General features: G+C 40.7%; 2 protein-coding genes across 8 annotated transcripts in view; one reads left to right on the top strand and one right to left on the bottom strand.

Moving 5' to 3' along the window:
* myh11a (myosin, heavy chain 11a, smooth muscle) overlaps positions 1-4,678 on the top strand; it is a 32,095-nt gene extending 27,417 nt beyond the window's left edge. For 3 of the 4 annotated variants that reach the window (XM_044113670.1, XM_044113669.1, XM_044113673.1), the window contains 8 exons: positions 62-223; positions 528-656; positions 745-833; positions 921-1,044; positions 1,132-1,340; positions 1,548-1,656; positions 2,183-2,355; positions 3,732-4,678. In XM_044113670.1, the coding sequence (XP_043969605.1) occupies positions 62-223; positions 528-656; positions 745-833; positions 921-1,044; positions 1,132-1,340; positions 1,548-1,656; positions 2,183-2,355; positions 3,732-3,861 (1,125 nt within the window). In that variant the 3' untranslated portion in view covers positions 3,862-4,678. Of the gene's footprint in view, positions 1-61; positions 224-527; positions 657-744; positions 834-920; positions 1,045-1,131; positions 1,341-1,547; positions 1,657-2,182; positions 2,356-3,229; positions 3,259-3,731 lie in introns of all 4 variants that reach the window. The other variant, XM_044113671.1, reaches the window with a different exon arrangement.
* A 778-nt stretch (positions 4,679-5,456) lies between these two features.
* On the bottom strand, positions 5,457-11,006 carry LOC122829252 (nuclear distribution protein nudE homolog 1-like). 4 transcript variants are annotated; one of them, XM_044113675.1, is made up of 9 exons: positions 10,912-11,006; positions 10,435-10,525; positions 10,213-10,366; positions 9,564-9,712; positions 9,047-9,183; positions 8,346-8,522; positions 8,173-8,258; positions 7,925-8,079; positions 5,457-7,828 (listed from the first exon to the last, which is right to left on the bottom strand). In XM_044113675.1, the coding sequence occupies exons 1-9, from the start codon at positions 10,919-10,921 to the stop codon at positions 7,735-7,737; spliced, it is 1,053 nt and encodes a 350-aa protein (XP_043969610.1). In that variant the 5' UTR covers positions 10,922-11,006; the 3' UTR covers positions 5,457-7,734. The 4 variants fall into 4 exon arrangements, with proteins under 4 accessions (XP_043969610.1, XP_043969612.1, XP_043969611.1 ...); XM_044113677.1 differs by having other exon boundaries at positions 10,818-10,958; XM_044113676.1 differs by having other exon boundaries at positions 10,435-10,522; positions 10,912-10,942.
* Between the last annotated feature and the right edge of the window lie 1,864 nt (positions 11,007-12,870).

Below are 12,870 nucleotides of genomic sequence, written 5' to 3'. Positions count from 1 at the left end.
TTAGCCGATGTTGAAAGAAACTTCAGCAGTGATGGTAAACGATGATCCACACCGACTGCAGGTCCGCGAGTTGGAAACGGAGCTGGAAGATGAACGTAAACAGAGGGCCCTGGCCGCAGCAGCCAAGAAGAAGCTGGAGACAGACATGAAGGATCTGGAGGGACAGATCGAGACGGCCAATAAGGGACGAGACGAGGCCATCAAGCAGCTCCGCAAGCTCCAGGTGAGCGTGAGGAGATGAAGGAGCATGGATGGATGCCCATGCCTTGGTAGGTTTTGATACATTTGTGCATTTATGGGGTTTTTTTTTTTCACAAATTATCTTTACCAGGAAAGATTTTTCAAGTTGTTGACAGTATAAACTCTGAGAAGGAGCCCTACAACTGATTGCTTGGTTACACTGGTACAACTTTCTGTAATTACTACAACAGTAGAAGTGTCTGGCTCCATGTAAACATTCCAAATGAACAAATCATGTTAACATATACCTTGTCACTCCCTGTTTTTATCTGTGCTTCTGCATCCAGGGTCAGATGAAGGACTACCAGAGGGAGCTGGACGATGCTCGTGCTGCGAGGGAGGAGGTTCTGTCCACAGCGAAGGAGAGCGAGAAGAAGGCCAAGAGTCTGGAGGCTGAACTCATGCAATTGCAGGAGGTGATGAGATGGATTCCTAACAAGGTAAAAAATCTCTGTGCAGTCAGAGGATGCTTAGTAACAGGAAGCCCCTCTAATCCGTTTCCAGGAACTGGCTGCAGCCGAAAGAGCCCGGAAGCAGGCAGAGGCCGAGAGAGACGAACTTTCTGATGAGCTGGCAAGCAACTCGTCTGGAAAGTGGGTGGACGATTTCTGCTTTTCTTTTGTCTGTGGGGTGAACGGAGCGCACATTTGACATTTTATCACTACGATCCATGAGTTTAGATCCGCACTGGCGGATGAGAAACGTCGACTTGAAGCCAAGATAACCCAGTTGGAGGAGGAGCTGGAGGAGGAGCAGGGCAACATGGAGATCCTCAACGACAGACTGAGGAAGAGCTCACAGCAGGTGACCTGACCCGGAGGAGCCACTCGGAGAACGGCGAAGTGAAACTGCCAGCCCCGAACCTTGACTCTGGATGCGTGTCTTCATCAGGTGGAGCAGCTGAACAACGAGCTGCAGACGGAGCGCAGCACCTCCCAGAAGAACGAGAGCGCTCGGCAGCAGATGGAGCGCCAAAACAAGGAGCTGAAAGCCAAGTTGCAGGAGATGGAGAACCAGGTCAAGTCCAAGTTCAAGTCCTCCATCTCTGCCCTGGAGGCCAAGGTGGCACAGCTGGAGGAGCAGCTGGAGCAGGAGAACAGGTTGGGGACAAATAAAATCCTTGTATAAATTTCAAACATAACCTTTTGACTATTTTATGACTGATCAAACCTAAATAACTCTTAAGTTACAGTAAGGATTGCTACAAAGTAGCAATCTGATTGCTTTTAAAACGTCACTCTGTTTTTTTCTTTTTTGGTTTAAAAGTGCACTTTAACCCATTGTTTTTTTTTTTAAAATCACTTTAGAGAAAAGCAGGCGTCTGTCAAGAGCATGCGCCAGAAGGACAAGAAGCTCAAAGACGTGATAATGCAGCTTGAAGATGAAAGGAAACAATCAGAGCAATACAAGGATCAGGTAAAAACACCCAAACAATCTGTAGCAAATAAGAATTTCTTTTTGTTTGCTTTTTTTTTTTTTTTAGACAAAAACAAAAAGATGCCTGAAGTATCCATTGCAGTCATGGTGAAAAGGACATTTTCATACATAAATATCAGTAGCTAACATGATCAAAAATATATTCTTTGAATCACTAGCTTCCAGAAAGGTGAAATTTAACTCACTTTTCTGCTTTTGGTCTTATAAATAAGGTTTTTTGGGGGGTAAAAAAATTGCCCAGCTGCCATGGTTGCAAAGCAAACCCAAATTATGGCTCCCCCACCACCGTGCTTCACAGTTATTAGGTTTAGGGTGTTGGTGTTGGCACGTCGTTTTAGTTTTTGCCAGAAAACACCACTTTGGCAGCAGGATTTCTTCTCTGCTGCAACCGTTGAGATGTTTTCGCTTTGACTTTGTGCACACACACACACATACTTGCTAGCAAAAAGTTCGAAAATAAAAAGCCACGTGCTCCGTTAGGATGTTACTTTTATTAATCCACCAGGCAGAGAAGGCAAGTACTCGCATGAAGCAGCTGAAGAGGCAGTTGGAGGAGTCTGAGGAAGAGTCTCAGCGCGCTACGGCAGCCCGCAGGAAGCTGCAGCGAGAGCTGGATGAAGCCACTGAGGCCAATGACGTCATGAGCCGCGAGGTCAGCTCCCTCAAGAACAAACTCAGGTAGGACGGTTTTCTTTTGACCTCATTTATGGATTCATTTTATCCTCAACACTAATAAAAGGAGCTGGCCACCTTTCTGCCATTGAAAATGTCTTTATAGTCCTCGAATTAGTTTTACAGTTTGTCATAGTTCTAGCACTACTAATGCACCGAAATTGGTGGTTTCAGAAAATGCACAAACTTGAGCTTAACTCTGACGTGGAAGGAAAAGGAAGCATGATTTTAAGCATTTCTACAAATAAAACCCTAAAGAATTGTGGTTGAATCATGTTTCTTTTTTTGGCAGAAATATGTCCACATATTTGTAGCGAAATGTCTTCCCCCTACAGGTCTTCAGAGACATGTCTCTAAAAATTGGCCCTACTGACTGCAAACCAGCTCAGGCAAAGTCAGATTGGTCTGAACAATCGAAGAGTATCGGACGATTGTCAGTTACTGCTAAAGATTCTCTGTTGGAGTCGCGCATCATTTTCCTTTAACTTTACAGTTATGTGCTACTTTAGGACATACAAGCTCCTAAAAAGACATTTCAATTTGTGGTAGTAAGATGAAAACATGTAAAGGTTCAAAGGGTCTGAAACTTGATGCACTTTCATTTAGACTTCCAGGTAGTGGCAAACTTCCTGAAAAGGATGAATCTATAAAACAAAGGATGTAAAAAACAATTTTTAGTGATTAAAAGTTTTGAAAAAGCTGTGTACTTTCTTGAACAATCCTTCCAACAAAGTCCTTGGATTTAATTGGGATTGAAAATTGTTCAGTTTGTCTGAAGAGTGACTCTCCACTACAAAACTATTCCTGGACATTTAAATCCATGAAACATATTTACATTTGCCGAGTCGAAGCAAAACAATCCTGTCCCTCTCTGTTGCAGAGGCAACCCTGAGCCTAAGGAGTGACACCGTAGGTACCTCTGCATTAAGTTCCCCCATCACCATTACTCATTCATTTACAATCTTTTCATCCTCCGTGCTCACTCTAAATGCTCTTATTTCTTCCATTGAGCCTAACTGAGAGAAATATGGCTCATTATTCTTTTAATTAAAAGGAAAAATCCTCAAATTTGGAATTTCACCACTGAGTTCTCCTTAATCCTGTTTTCTGGTGGCCATCTTTCTCTCTGTGCTTGGTTTAATTGTCATAAACCAAACTCATTTTCCTGAGCAAGGAGTTAAATGAGTTACCATTACCAGCGTGCTTTAGCAGTAACCGAAGCACAACCTGTATGTTCTGCGTTTCATGGACCCTCCCTGCAGTGTGCAACACCTGCCTGGGTTTTACACGCCGCCTAACCAGCTGACGGCATCGCTGCTCTCAATGTGACCGTGTGTTTGTGTGTCTTCTTCGTGCGTACACGTCTCTCTGTGGCGTTTCAGGCGTGGAAACGAGCCGTCCTACAGCAGCGCGCCGCGCCGTATGGGCGGAGGCCGGAGAGTGATGGAGGACGCCTCGGAGGAGGATGGAGACTCCCAAAACGACTTCAATGGAACAAAGTCCTCAGAATAGGAGGGACTTTGGAAAACCAGACATAAAAGTTCAGGGGCAATGGCTGTCTCCAGTTAGTTAAAGTCAAAAGCCTGCTTCGCTATCCTTCGTGACACTTCTAAATATATATTTTCATTTATCTTATTTCCAGCATATTCTTTTGAAGAGCACACACACATTCAGAAGGACTTGATATTCACAAAGAGGAGTTGTTCGCGAGGCTCCGTTGTTGTGATTTGCTGTTTCTAACAAACACTGTTTTTTTGGGGGGGTTTTTGTTTTGATTTTCTTGTATTGCACTGAATGTCTGATTCCTCCTCATGTAATGTTTTGTACACAGAAATGCCTTTTTATCGACACCCACTTTAAAATCTAAAGCAGGCGTGCAACTCCTGTCGTCCTGTTGCCTGTGACTGCTGTTACTGTTCCAGCAGCACTGAAATGGGTTCAGATTGGATGGGCAGAGTTTAGTCTTTCTGCGTCCAGTCAGTGCTGACTTTTATATCCCATCAAATATTTAACCCAGAGTTTTTAAAGCCACTTTTTGACATTATTTGCACCTTTCCTGTGCTCCGTTGTGCTCATGATTCTGCTCACTAGAGGACAGACGAGGTTCGTCTCCTATAAAATCAATCATGAACCACATGTTTATATGGCACTGGGCACCTTTTTATTTTCTACTTGTTCAAATTTACATGTACATGTTCTACAATTCTCCTCCAGTCACATTTAAACTGAGTCTCATTCGATATAATCAGCTATTGTTTACATGACACTTTGTTGTATTCTTTAATTGTTGAACCACTTGCACAAAATAAATAAGCTAAAAAAAAAACTTGTTTTATTTATTTATGTATTTTTTAAACCTTCTCCTTCAACTTGACATGCCAACTGTAAGCAGGTTGAATGAATAATGAACGTGAGCAAGTCTAATCCGTCATGGACAGTTTGAGACGTTTCCCTGACTATTATTTTTTTATATATATATAATGAATGGGTCATTAGCAAGTTGCTGGACAACACAACACTGCAAAAACACAAAATCTTATTTTAGTGTTTAAGGTTTTGCTTCAAGTGCAAACACCTTAGCACAAAGTTAACTTGCAAGCAACAGGAGCTTGTTTCAAGCAAATTTCTTAATATTTAAGAACAAATACTAGTTGGTGAAATAATTCAGCAGTGGGATAAGACATCTTCCATCATGTCGGTTCGTATGCAAAATGTAGAAATATGCAATTTGGTCATTCCGCTTATTGATCACTGTATTGACGGGGCTTATGCAAGTGAAGTTATTTGTTTATATCTAGTCATTTTGAACTTATCACTCTTGGGTAGGTGTATATTTTACAAACTTTGTATTTATTACCTAAGATGGAGTATCTTTCAACAAATAAGCAATTTCATCTTGGGGATCTATTCTATAAAGAGCTATGTGAAATCTAAATAAACTAAAACTCAACTTAAGAAAAACATAACCTGGCATTTGACTTGAGTGCTTCTACGTTGCCTGATTTATGCTCCCACTGTACAAACTAATATCCTTAAGTGTGAAATGCTCAAATTCCTGTTTTCCAGGTAAGCCTTGTATGCACTTTTCGATAACGAAGAAACTGATGGTGTATTTAAGAATCTTTATTTTGTTACTTAAACATAGAACAGAAGTGTTAGAACGAAAACTAAACGTTTGAGAATTTCCTTTCAATTGCAGTAACTACATTCAGGCATCATCTATAGTTTTGCTACATCTTAAATCCCTATCAGATCTGCCTCCTTTTATTAAAAAAAAAACCGCATACAAAAAGCAACATATGAACAAACATGAGATGAATTTGAAAGCTAAGATTTTTCAGTTTACAGGTAAAAGTTTCCTTGTGCACTGGCCCGTTAAAAATACAATGTCAAATATTTGCTCTGCATAACACACTCTCATGAACTGTACTTTTTTTTCCTCCCCTTAAACAGAACCCTCAATGCTCAAAAGACCTGTACATTTAAAAGTGCATGTGTTCCAAGTTAAACGCTATAATTGCCTGAAAATCTGTAACAGCAGAGATTTTGCAGAAATGCATAAATCTGCAAGATGATCAATTGCATCTGTCAGAAGCTCAATATTTTTTCTCATATTAAAAGACAAAGTAATGAAAGGAGTCGGCACATTGACAGGAAGAAGTTGACATTACCGACAGGAATCGCGTATAATGCTTAATATCATCATGGGTTTTTTTTTTTTTTGGCTGTTTGGAAAAAGTACCAGTCAAATTGGTCTTTTCTGGAAGTATGAGGAAAAACACACTCGCCTTTTTTCCAGCATCCTGACCAGCAATGTGCAGCAATAGTTGGAGGAGGGGCACTGGTACAGATGGAAAAAAAAAAAAACTCACTTTCTCAGGGATTTCAAACCACAGGAACAATTAAATAAGATGTATGTGTTCTTATAACACATAAATGTTTTTAAAACCTTTGCAGACCTTAATAGAAACTGATCCATACTAAGCACCAGCACCTTATAGACTATTGCAGCTGCTTCAAACCACATCTACCAATGTTGGAAATTATATTCCACTACTGCCTGTCGATGCGCATCCAACACTCCCTGAAGACACTTTAACAAATTCTGCCAAACTAAAGTTTTCAGACTAGATGCCTAGATTTATATCTCTTGAATTCGTCACACCTGATAAAACATCTGCTTGACTGCAAAACAATTTGTGCCCTTATATATTTGCAAATAAATCTGGGCAGTAAAGGTTTAAAAGATTGTGGGGGCAGGAGGGTTAAGTGTTAGAAGTGTTGCTGCACACTGCCAACCAGCTGGCTGAAAGGAGCTGCATACACTTCTCCCTAGTTTAAAAAATAAAATATTTTTTCTTGTTAGGAAAAATTTCCAGCCAAGAAAACACACAACTGTAGTAAATATATTTATATCATATCTTGAGGTCTTGAGTCAATATCATGAATCTGGTATTGCTGCCTGTGAGAACGCCAGACATCCTCTCAGTTATTGCCTTAAACTTTACTGAAAACAGTGGCAGACAACATTTAAAAGAAATGCATAAAAATAAAATTATTTTATAACACTTCAATTGCTGCTACCCTTACCTTTTCATATTTTTTGGTCATTAATTTCACAATAAATTAATGGTAGATGCCATCATCTGGTGAAAGGAAATGTGGCTGTGTGACTAATAATTATAATCTACTGGAAGAAGGTTACTCTGGGGCTTTTTGGTTGCATTGAATTGTGATCACAAATCAATAGAGGGTGCAATCTAAGGTCCTCCGGAAAAAAATTTGCGTTTAAGTGACTACTTGTATTTAATTCAATAAAAAAAAGTGATACAGTAATGGTTTTATTGGTATAAAACAGAAGCAGGTTGGGATAAACCAGATTAAATATGAAGGATAGATATTTTAACTTATTTAAAAAAAATAAAAACCCAACCCAATGGATTTATATCCATTTATGTTTAATCACAGCTTCAGTTTGGTCAGAAACACATTAGCTAAAATCCAAGTTCAAGTTCTTGGTCCCTGTACCAGGCTCATCTCCCAGACGGCTGTAATTGCCGTCTCTCTTCCCCCTGCATAGATCGCAATCGATACATCGATACAGGCAGGCGCAGCGGCTTCACTAAGTCGGATTCAGGTGTGCTTTGATCCATCACGGAAAGCGTCGACGCAGACGGCAGCGTAGATAGAGTGGAAGAGATGAGCGGTGGGCTCGTTAAGAACGTGGAGCAGCTTTCTGTGGTTATATGTTGAGCCTAAGGCAGCAGGAGTCCATGCGCTGATGGGCGGAGTCGCTCTGCTTTCTCCTAATTCGAGATCGGAGCTCTCTCTGGTCAACTACGGCAGACAAGCCAAGCTCAGAGTACCGGGTTCTGTGGAACCATGTTACAGCAGGATCTTGACCCCTCCCTGTGGAGACTGGGGACTGTGGGATACCACTCTGGGAGGAGCTGGTCCGAACTCTAACCGCTTCACCAGACTGAAAGACAAGCCAAACTGGATCATGAGAACTCCTCACACGAGCAGAACAAGGCTTCGTTCACATAGACTTCCTCCTTTCCATCGTCTTTCTAACCTGTCGTACTGAGGAGGAGGGCTGAAGCTGCTGGCCAGGACCTCCGGACCCGCGTCTAAACCTGACGGACTGCAGGGGCCGGCGGGGAGCGCCGGTCTGTTGGAGGACGTCTCGTAGACAAAGTCTCGACAGGATGCAAGCTTCGACTCCAAATTCTGACAGCGATTATACAAAGTCGGATTAAACATGCAAACCCAGGAACAAGAAGAATCGAGATATATATATATATATAAAAGATCCAATCTTACCCCAACTTTTCTCAGCAGCTCCCCGACAATGTTCAGTGCAGATATTCTAGCAGATGTAGTCAGAGGGCTTCCTGTTAGACCGTCTCCTGGAAAATAAAAGCAGCTGCTGAGCTTAGAGTAAGAACCTGAATCATTTGGTCCTAGCTCGTAGTTGTGAACGTCTTGTTTATTACCCCTGCGGATGCTGGAGGCGGGGGGCGTCATGTACGAGCCCACAGGCTTGGAGGGCGTGATGGGGATGGACGGATTGGGCGGAGAGGAGCACAGCATTTCTGAGCGGTCCGAGCCTTTGCCCAGGCTGCTGGACGGCCGTCTCTCCTTCTGACGGACAGCCAGCTCCTGACGGAGGTCTGACACAAACAAAGCCAGTCAGTGTGTGTACAAGTCAATCATTTTGAATATTTCAGCTGTTCAACCGTACAGCATCTTAACCTAAAAAAAAAAAAATACCCTTTAAAATATATGTGGCACAAACAGAGCTTGCTGTCAATAAACAAAGTAGCTGAGAATAAACTGAGTAACCTGACAACAGATTTCTTTGACAGAAGATCTTGAGCATTTGGCTGGGCCTCCATTTGGCTCCTAATTTCCTGTTGCATAAATAGATCCTTGTTTGGTGCCAGCTGTCAAATCATGTAGAACATAAGAGGTTTAAAACCGACTCCAGCGCTCTGAGTCTGCTAGCCTGGCCATTGACTTCCCGTGCAATTCCGCTCAAACGTTAGCAACTGGGTGAAATTTAAAACTTCAAGAGAGTCCACACAACCGTTTCTCAACAGCCGAGAGCCCAGACCCTCTGTAGGAAGCAAACAGCGTATGACAAGGGGGCGTTTTTTTTTTTTTTGTTTTTTTACCAGGCTAGGAATCTGCGTACCTCTGGCTTCATCCTTAAGTCTCTGAACAGACTCCAGCAGGTTCTCCTTCTCGTCCAGCTCGCTTTCCAGAAAAGCGTTCCTCTCGATGACCTGGTTCATGCGGTGCTCGAAGTCCTCCAGAGACATGATGGTAGCCCTGTGACAGAGTTCGCAATTTTAAATAAGTCAGCTTCACCGCCGACGATTAGCACATTTTGTACAATGCTGTACTTGCTTTAAATGGTAGAAAGCAAGAAAATGTTTCTCCGCAGCACCTATTTTAAGCAACACCTCCTTGACCTGTGCTAATACTTCATCTGTGATACATGAGCCCCAACATTGTTCCTTTTCCTCTCTATATATACCAGAAAACTGACATTTAATCTTTAAACAAGCAATCAAACTAGAATAAAGCATTAAAAAAAACAAAAAGAAAAGAGCAAGAAAACAGAATAACTACATACCATTGCACAAGAAGAATCTTTTTAAGATGTTTGAATTTAACTAAATTAGCACAGTAATTACAAAAGCACTGACCTTTTAGTCCTCTCTAGGTCATCATTGGACTGTTCTAGCTCCCTGATATACTTCTGCAGATGGTCTCTGACCGCCTTGGTCTCGGCCAGATCGTCCTCCAGTGTTGAGATATGCCTGAAGGCCTCTGAATGCTGGGCCTCGAATTTCTCCTGCAGACGGCACACAGAAAAATAAGCCGACATGTCCAGCTTCACAAGGTCATAGGTCATTCAATATGGGCAGCATCGTGTATTAATGAAGAGTGTTGTCCAGGCATAACCTAAAAATTAACCTTAGATCTTTCTCCTTCAGTTCCTCTGTTACAATGAACTGCAAATACATACATTAATCAGCATATTTTATTTGGCTTTCAAGTGATTTTTCCTTTTGTTCTTTTACAGATAATATATAAAACATGTATTTAGTCCACCTGAATAATCATTTTCTTTCACTTTGCATTTTTGCTCTACTTCGTGTTGTTTTGTGGCGTGAAAACTCAGTAAATACACTAAAGACTCTGGTGTAATGGAGACTCGCAAGGTGCTGTATGAAAAGCAAAAAGTAGCTACTTCATATCTGGTCTGTATTTTGAATATACGTTGTGAGGACAAATTCTTTGTCATTTCTTTTGCAGTGTAGTCATAAACAATAGTCTGGTGTGCTTATGTACCTTTATGCTTTCTAGTTCCATACGGAGTCTGTTGTTATCCAGCAGCAGTTCTTTGTTCCGACCTTCACACTGCTTTAACTCCGTTTCCAGCTCTGCCTCATAGTCTCGACTCATCTGCTGGAATTCCTGCAGCTCTTCCTGAGCCTCATCAGCCCTGGTGACGAAAATGTGTTCAACTTCACCCAAAACACCTGGAAACACCTTACACTGCTGGGTGGTTACCTTTGCTGGTGTTTTTGTGCTTGTTCTTTCCAGTATTCCAGCTCCTCTTTCAGGGACGGAAATGAGTGTGCTGTTGGCTCTACCATGACTGCTGGATTAATAATGAAATGCAGGGAAATTTCAGCCTTTAAGGTCGCCCGTCAGCACATGCTAACATGGCTAGATACCGGAAGCAATGTGAACGTTGTCACAGTAGTCGAAGAGCAGCATAAGAGGTGTATCTTCTGTGCTTAGATATGACTTTATAGAGGAATAATTACAAATGGAGTTGAAGAAAGCACAGTATTAGCGTTTAGCTACCCGGAGCTAATCGTGATAGCTAAATGAAGAAAACATATTATGCGATCACATCGCTATGCTAAGCCCAAACAGTCCAGACTCACCTGTTTACGAGTGGAAAATTAACACATACTACATATAAGAGACTATTTATCGATGTGAGAATCAGACTGTAAAGGATTCAGGACTCGCACTTACTAATCTCCATTTACGTTAGCGCAGCACCGAGCTCTCCAATCAAATACAAACAAACGTTTAACATTTAGAGACTATTGGACGCCGCAAATGACGTAGAGTTGACATTAACCAATCATATTAGTTTACGACAACGCTCCTCGAAACGTCATGAGTGATGGCTGCTATCAGACTAGTTGTTGAATTCAAACAAGTGCTGGGAAAAAGCTGTTTTTCAATGGAATTCAGGAAAAGCAATGAGAGAATACGCAGATTGTTCCAAGAACTTACTGTTTCTCGTCCAGCCATAACACTTTATTGGACCCGTTATATCCCAGATATTCACTGGAAAACTGTTTGGATGATCCTCCATAAATATTTAATTATAAACAAGGTGAAGGAAGTGTCATTTAAAATTCTCCATAAAATTTACCCTGCTAAACACTATATGATAAAATATAAAAGCGACATAAACACTAATTGCACTTTCTGTGAGGGCCATCCAGAAACTGTGACACATCTTTTTTGGCTCTGCCCTATTATACAAAGGTTTTGGTCTGAATTTAGCAGGTTTATTATTGACCATATTTTAAAGAATTTTTCTTTATGCTGGGAAAATTTTTTATTTTGTTTCTATAGATTTCATAGAAAGGTTGCTAATCATTTCTTTATAATAAACTTACTAATACTCTTTGCTAAATTTTATATTCATACATGCAAATTTGCTAATAAAACACCTTGTTTTTCTTTTTTCATTAAAGATATGGGTCTATATATTAAATCAATAACAGACTCTACAAATGAAAAGGCTCAAAGGACAATCTCGATACGTACGTCTTTGCATGTTCTTATCTAATCACCCCTGGTTGTATTGCTTGAATGTTGTATATTTCATTATGCTGTTTTGATGTATACTTATTTCATACGGAGCTACGGAGCCCCCTAGGGGACATGGGGAATTTTTTTTCTTTTGCGTTACCTCGCAAAACTTTTGCGTTACCTCGCAAAAACTTTTGCGTTACCTCGCAAAACTTTTTGCGTTCCCTCGCAAAAACTTTTGCGTTCCCTCGCAAAACTGTACTGATCAGTTGTGCGGCATAATTGAATACTGTAAGACTTTCTTACGGTGACCGCCGTACTTTCTGATTTAATGTAAGGTTATGTAAGGTTTTTCCATGAATGTTAATATCTCGTTGTGAAATATCTGAAGTTTTATATCTTTCTTTAGAATACAAAGGCACCACAAACCTGTTATATAAACAGAAACCTTCCGTAAGTAGGAAAGAAATATAAATACTGTACATCCAAACTATATTTCTGAGTTATTATCGCGGCGTAATAAGTCATCTGACAGTTTTGATTGTGTCTCTGTTGTGTTGGTTAGCTAAATGGTTTAAAGAGCTGCTTTTATGTTCAGTTCCATCTCAACCTTAACAGACATAAATATGCGGTGAATGAATCGATTTTCAATCAGTTTTTTGCACCAAAGACTTCATAATAATAAACACGTTTTATTATTAAAAACACAACAAACTAATTATGGTAAAGGGCCGTATTGGGTTAACTCGGGGAATCTCATCTGTCCGTGTATCAATTAGCTCCAAACCACTTCTTTGTTCTGTCACATTTATCGATTTATTCCATTTTGATTATTATGCTCCAGACTTTGCAAGGACTGACCAACCCGCTCACCGTTTCCTCATACACACAAACCAGCAGGCCAGTAAGTAAGTAGTTTGGATGTACAGTATTTATATTTCTTTACGGAAGGTTTCTGTTTATATCATAGGTTTGTGGTGCCTTTGCATTCTAAAGAAAGATATAACACTTCAGATATTTCACAACGAGATATTAACATTCATGGAAAAACCTTACATAACCTTATATTAAATCAGAAAGTACGGCGGCCACCGTAAGAAAGACTTACAGTATTCAATTATGCCGCATAACTGATCAGTACAGTTTTGCGAGGGAACGCAAAAG

This window comes from Gambusia affinis, linkage group LG04 (assembly GCF_019740435.1).
Source record: "Gambusia affinis linkage group LG04, SWU_Gaff_1.0, whole genome shotgun sequence".
NCBI classification, from domain to species: Eukaryota; Metazoa; Chordata; class Actinopteri; order Cyprinodontiformes; family Poeciliidae; genus Gambusia; species Gambusia affinis.
Note: the sequence above shows the minus strand (reverse complement) of the source record. Positions and strands in the feature narration are given on the sequence as shown.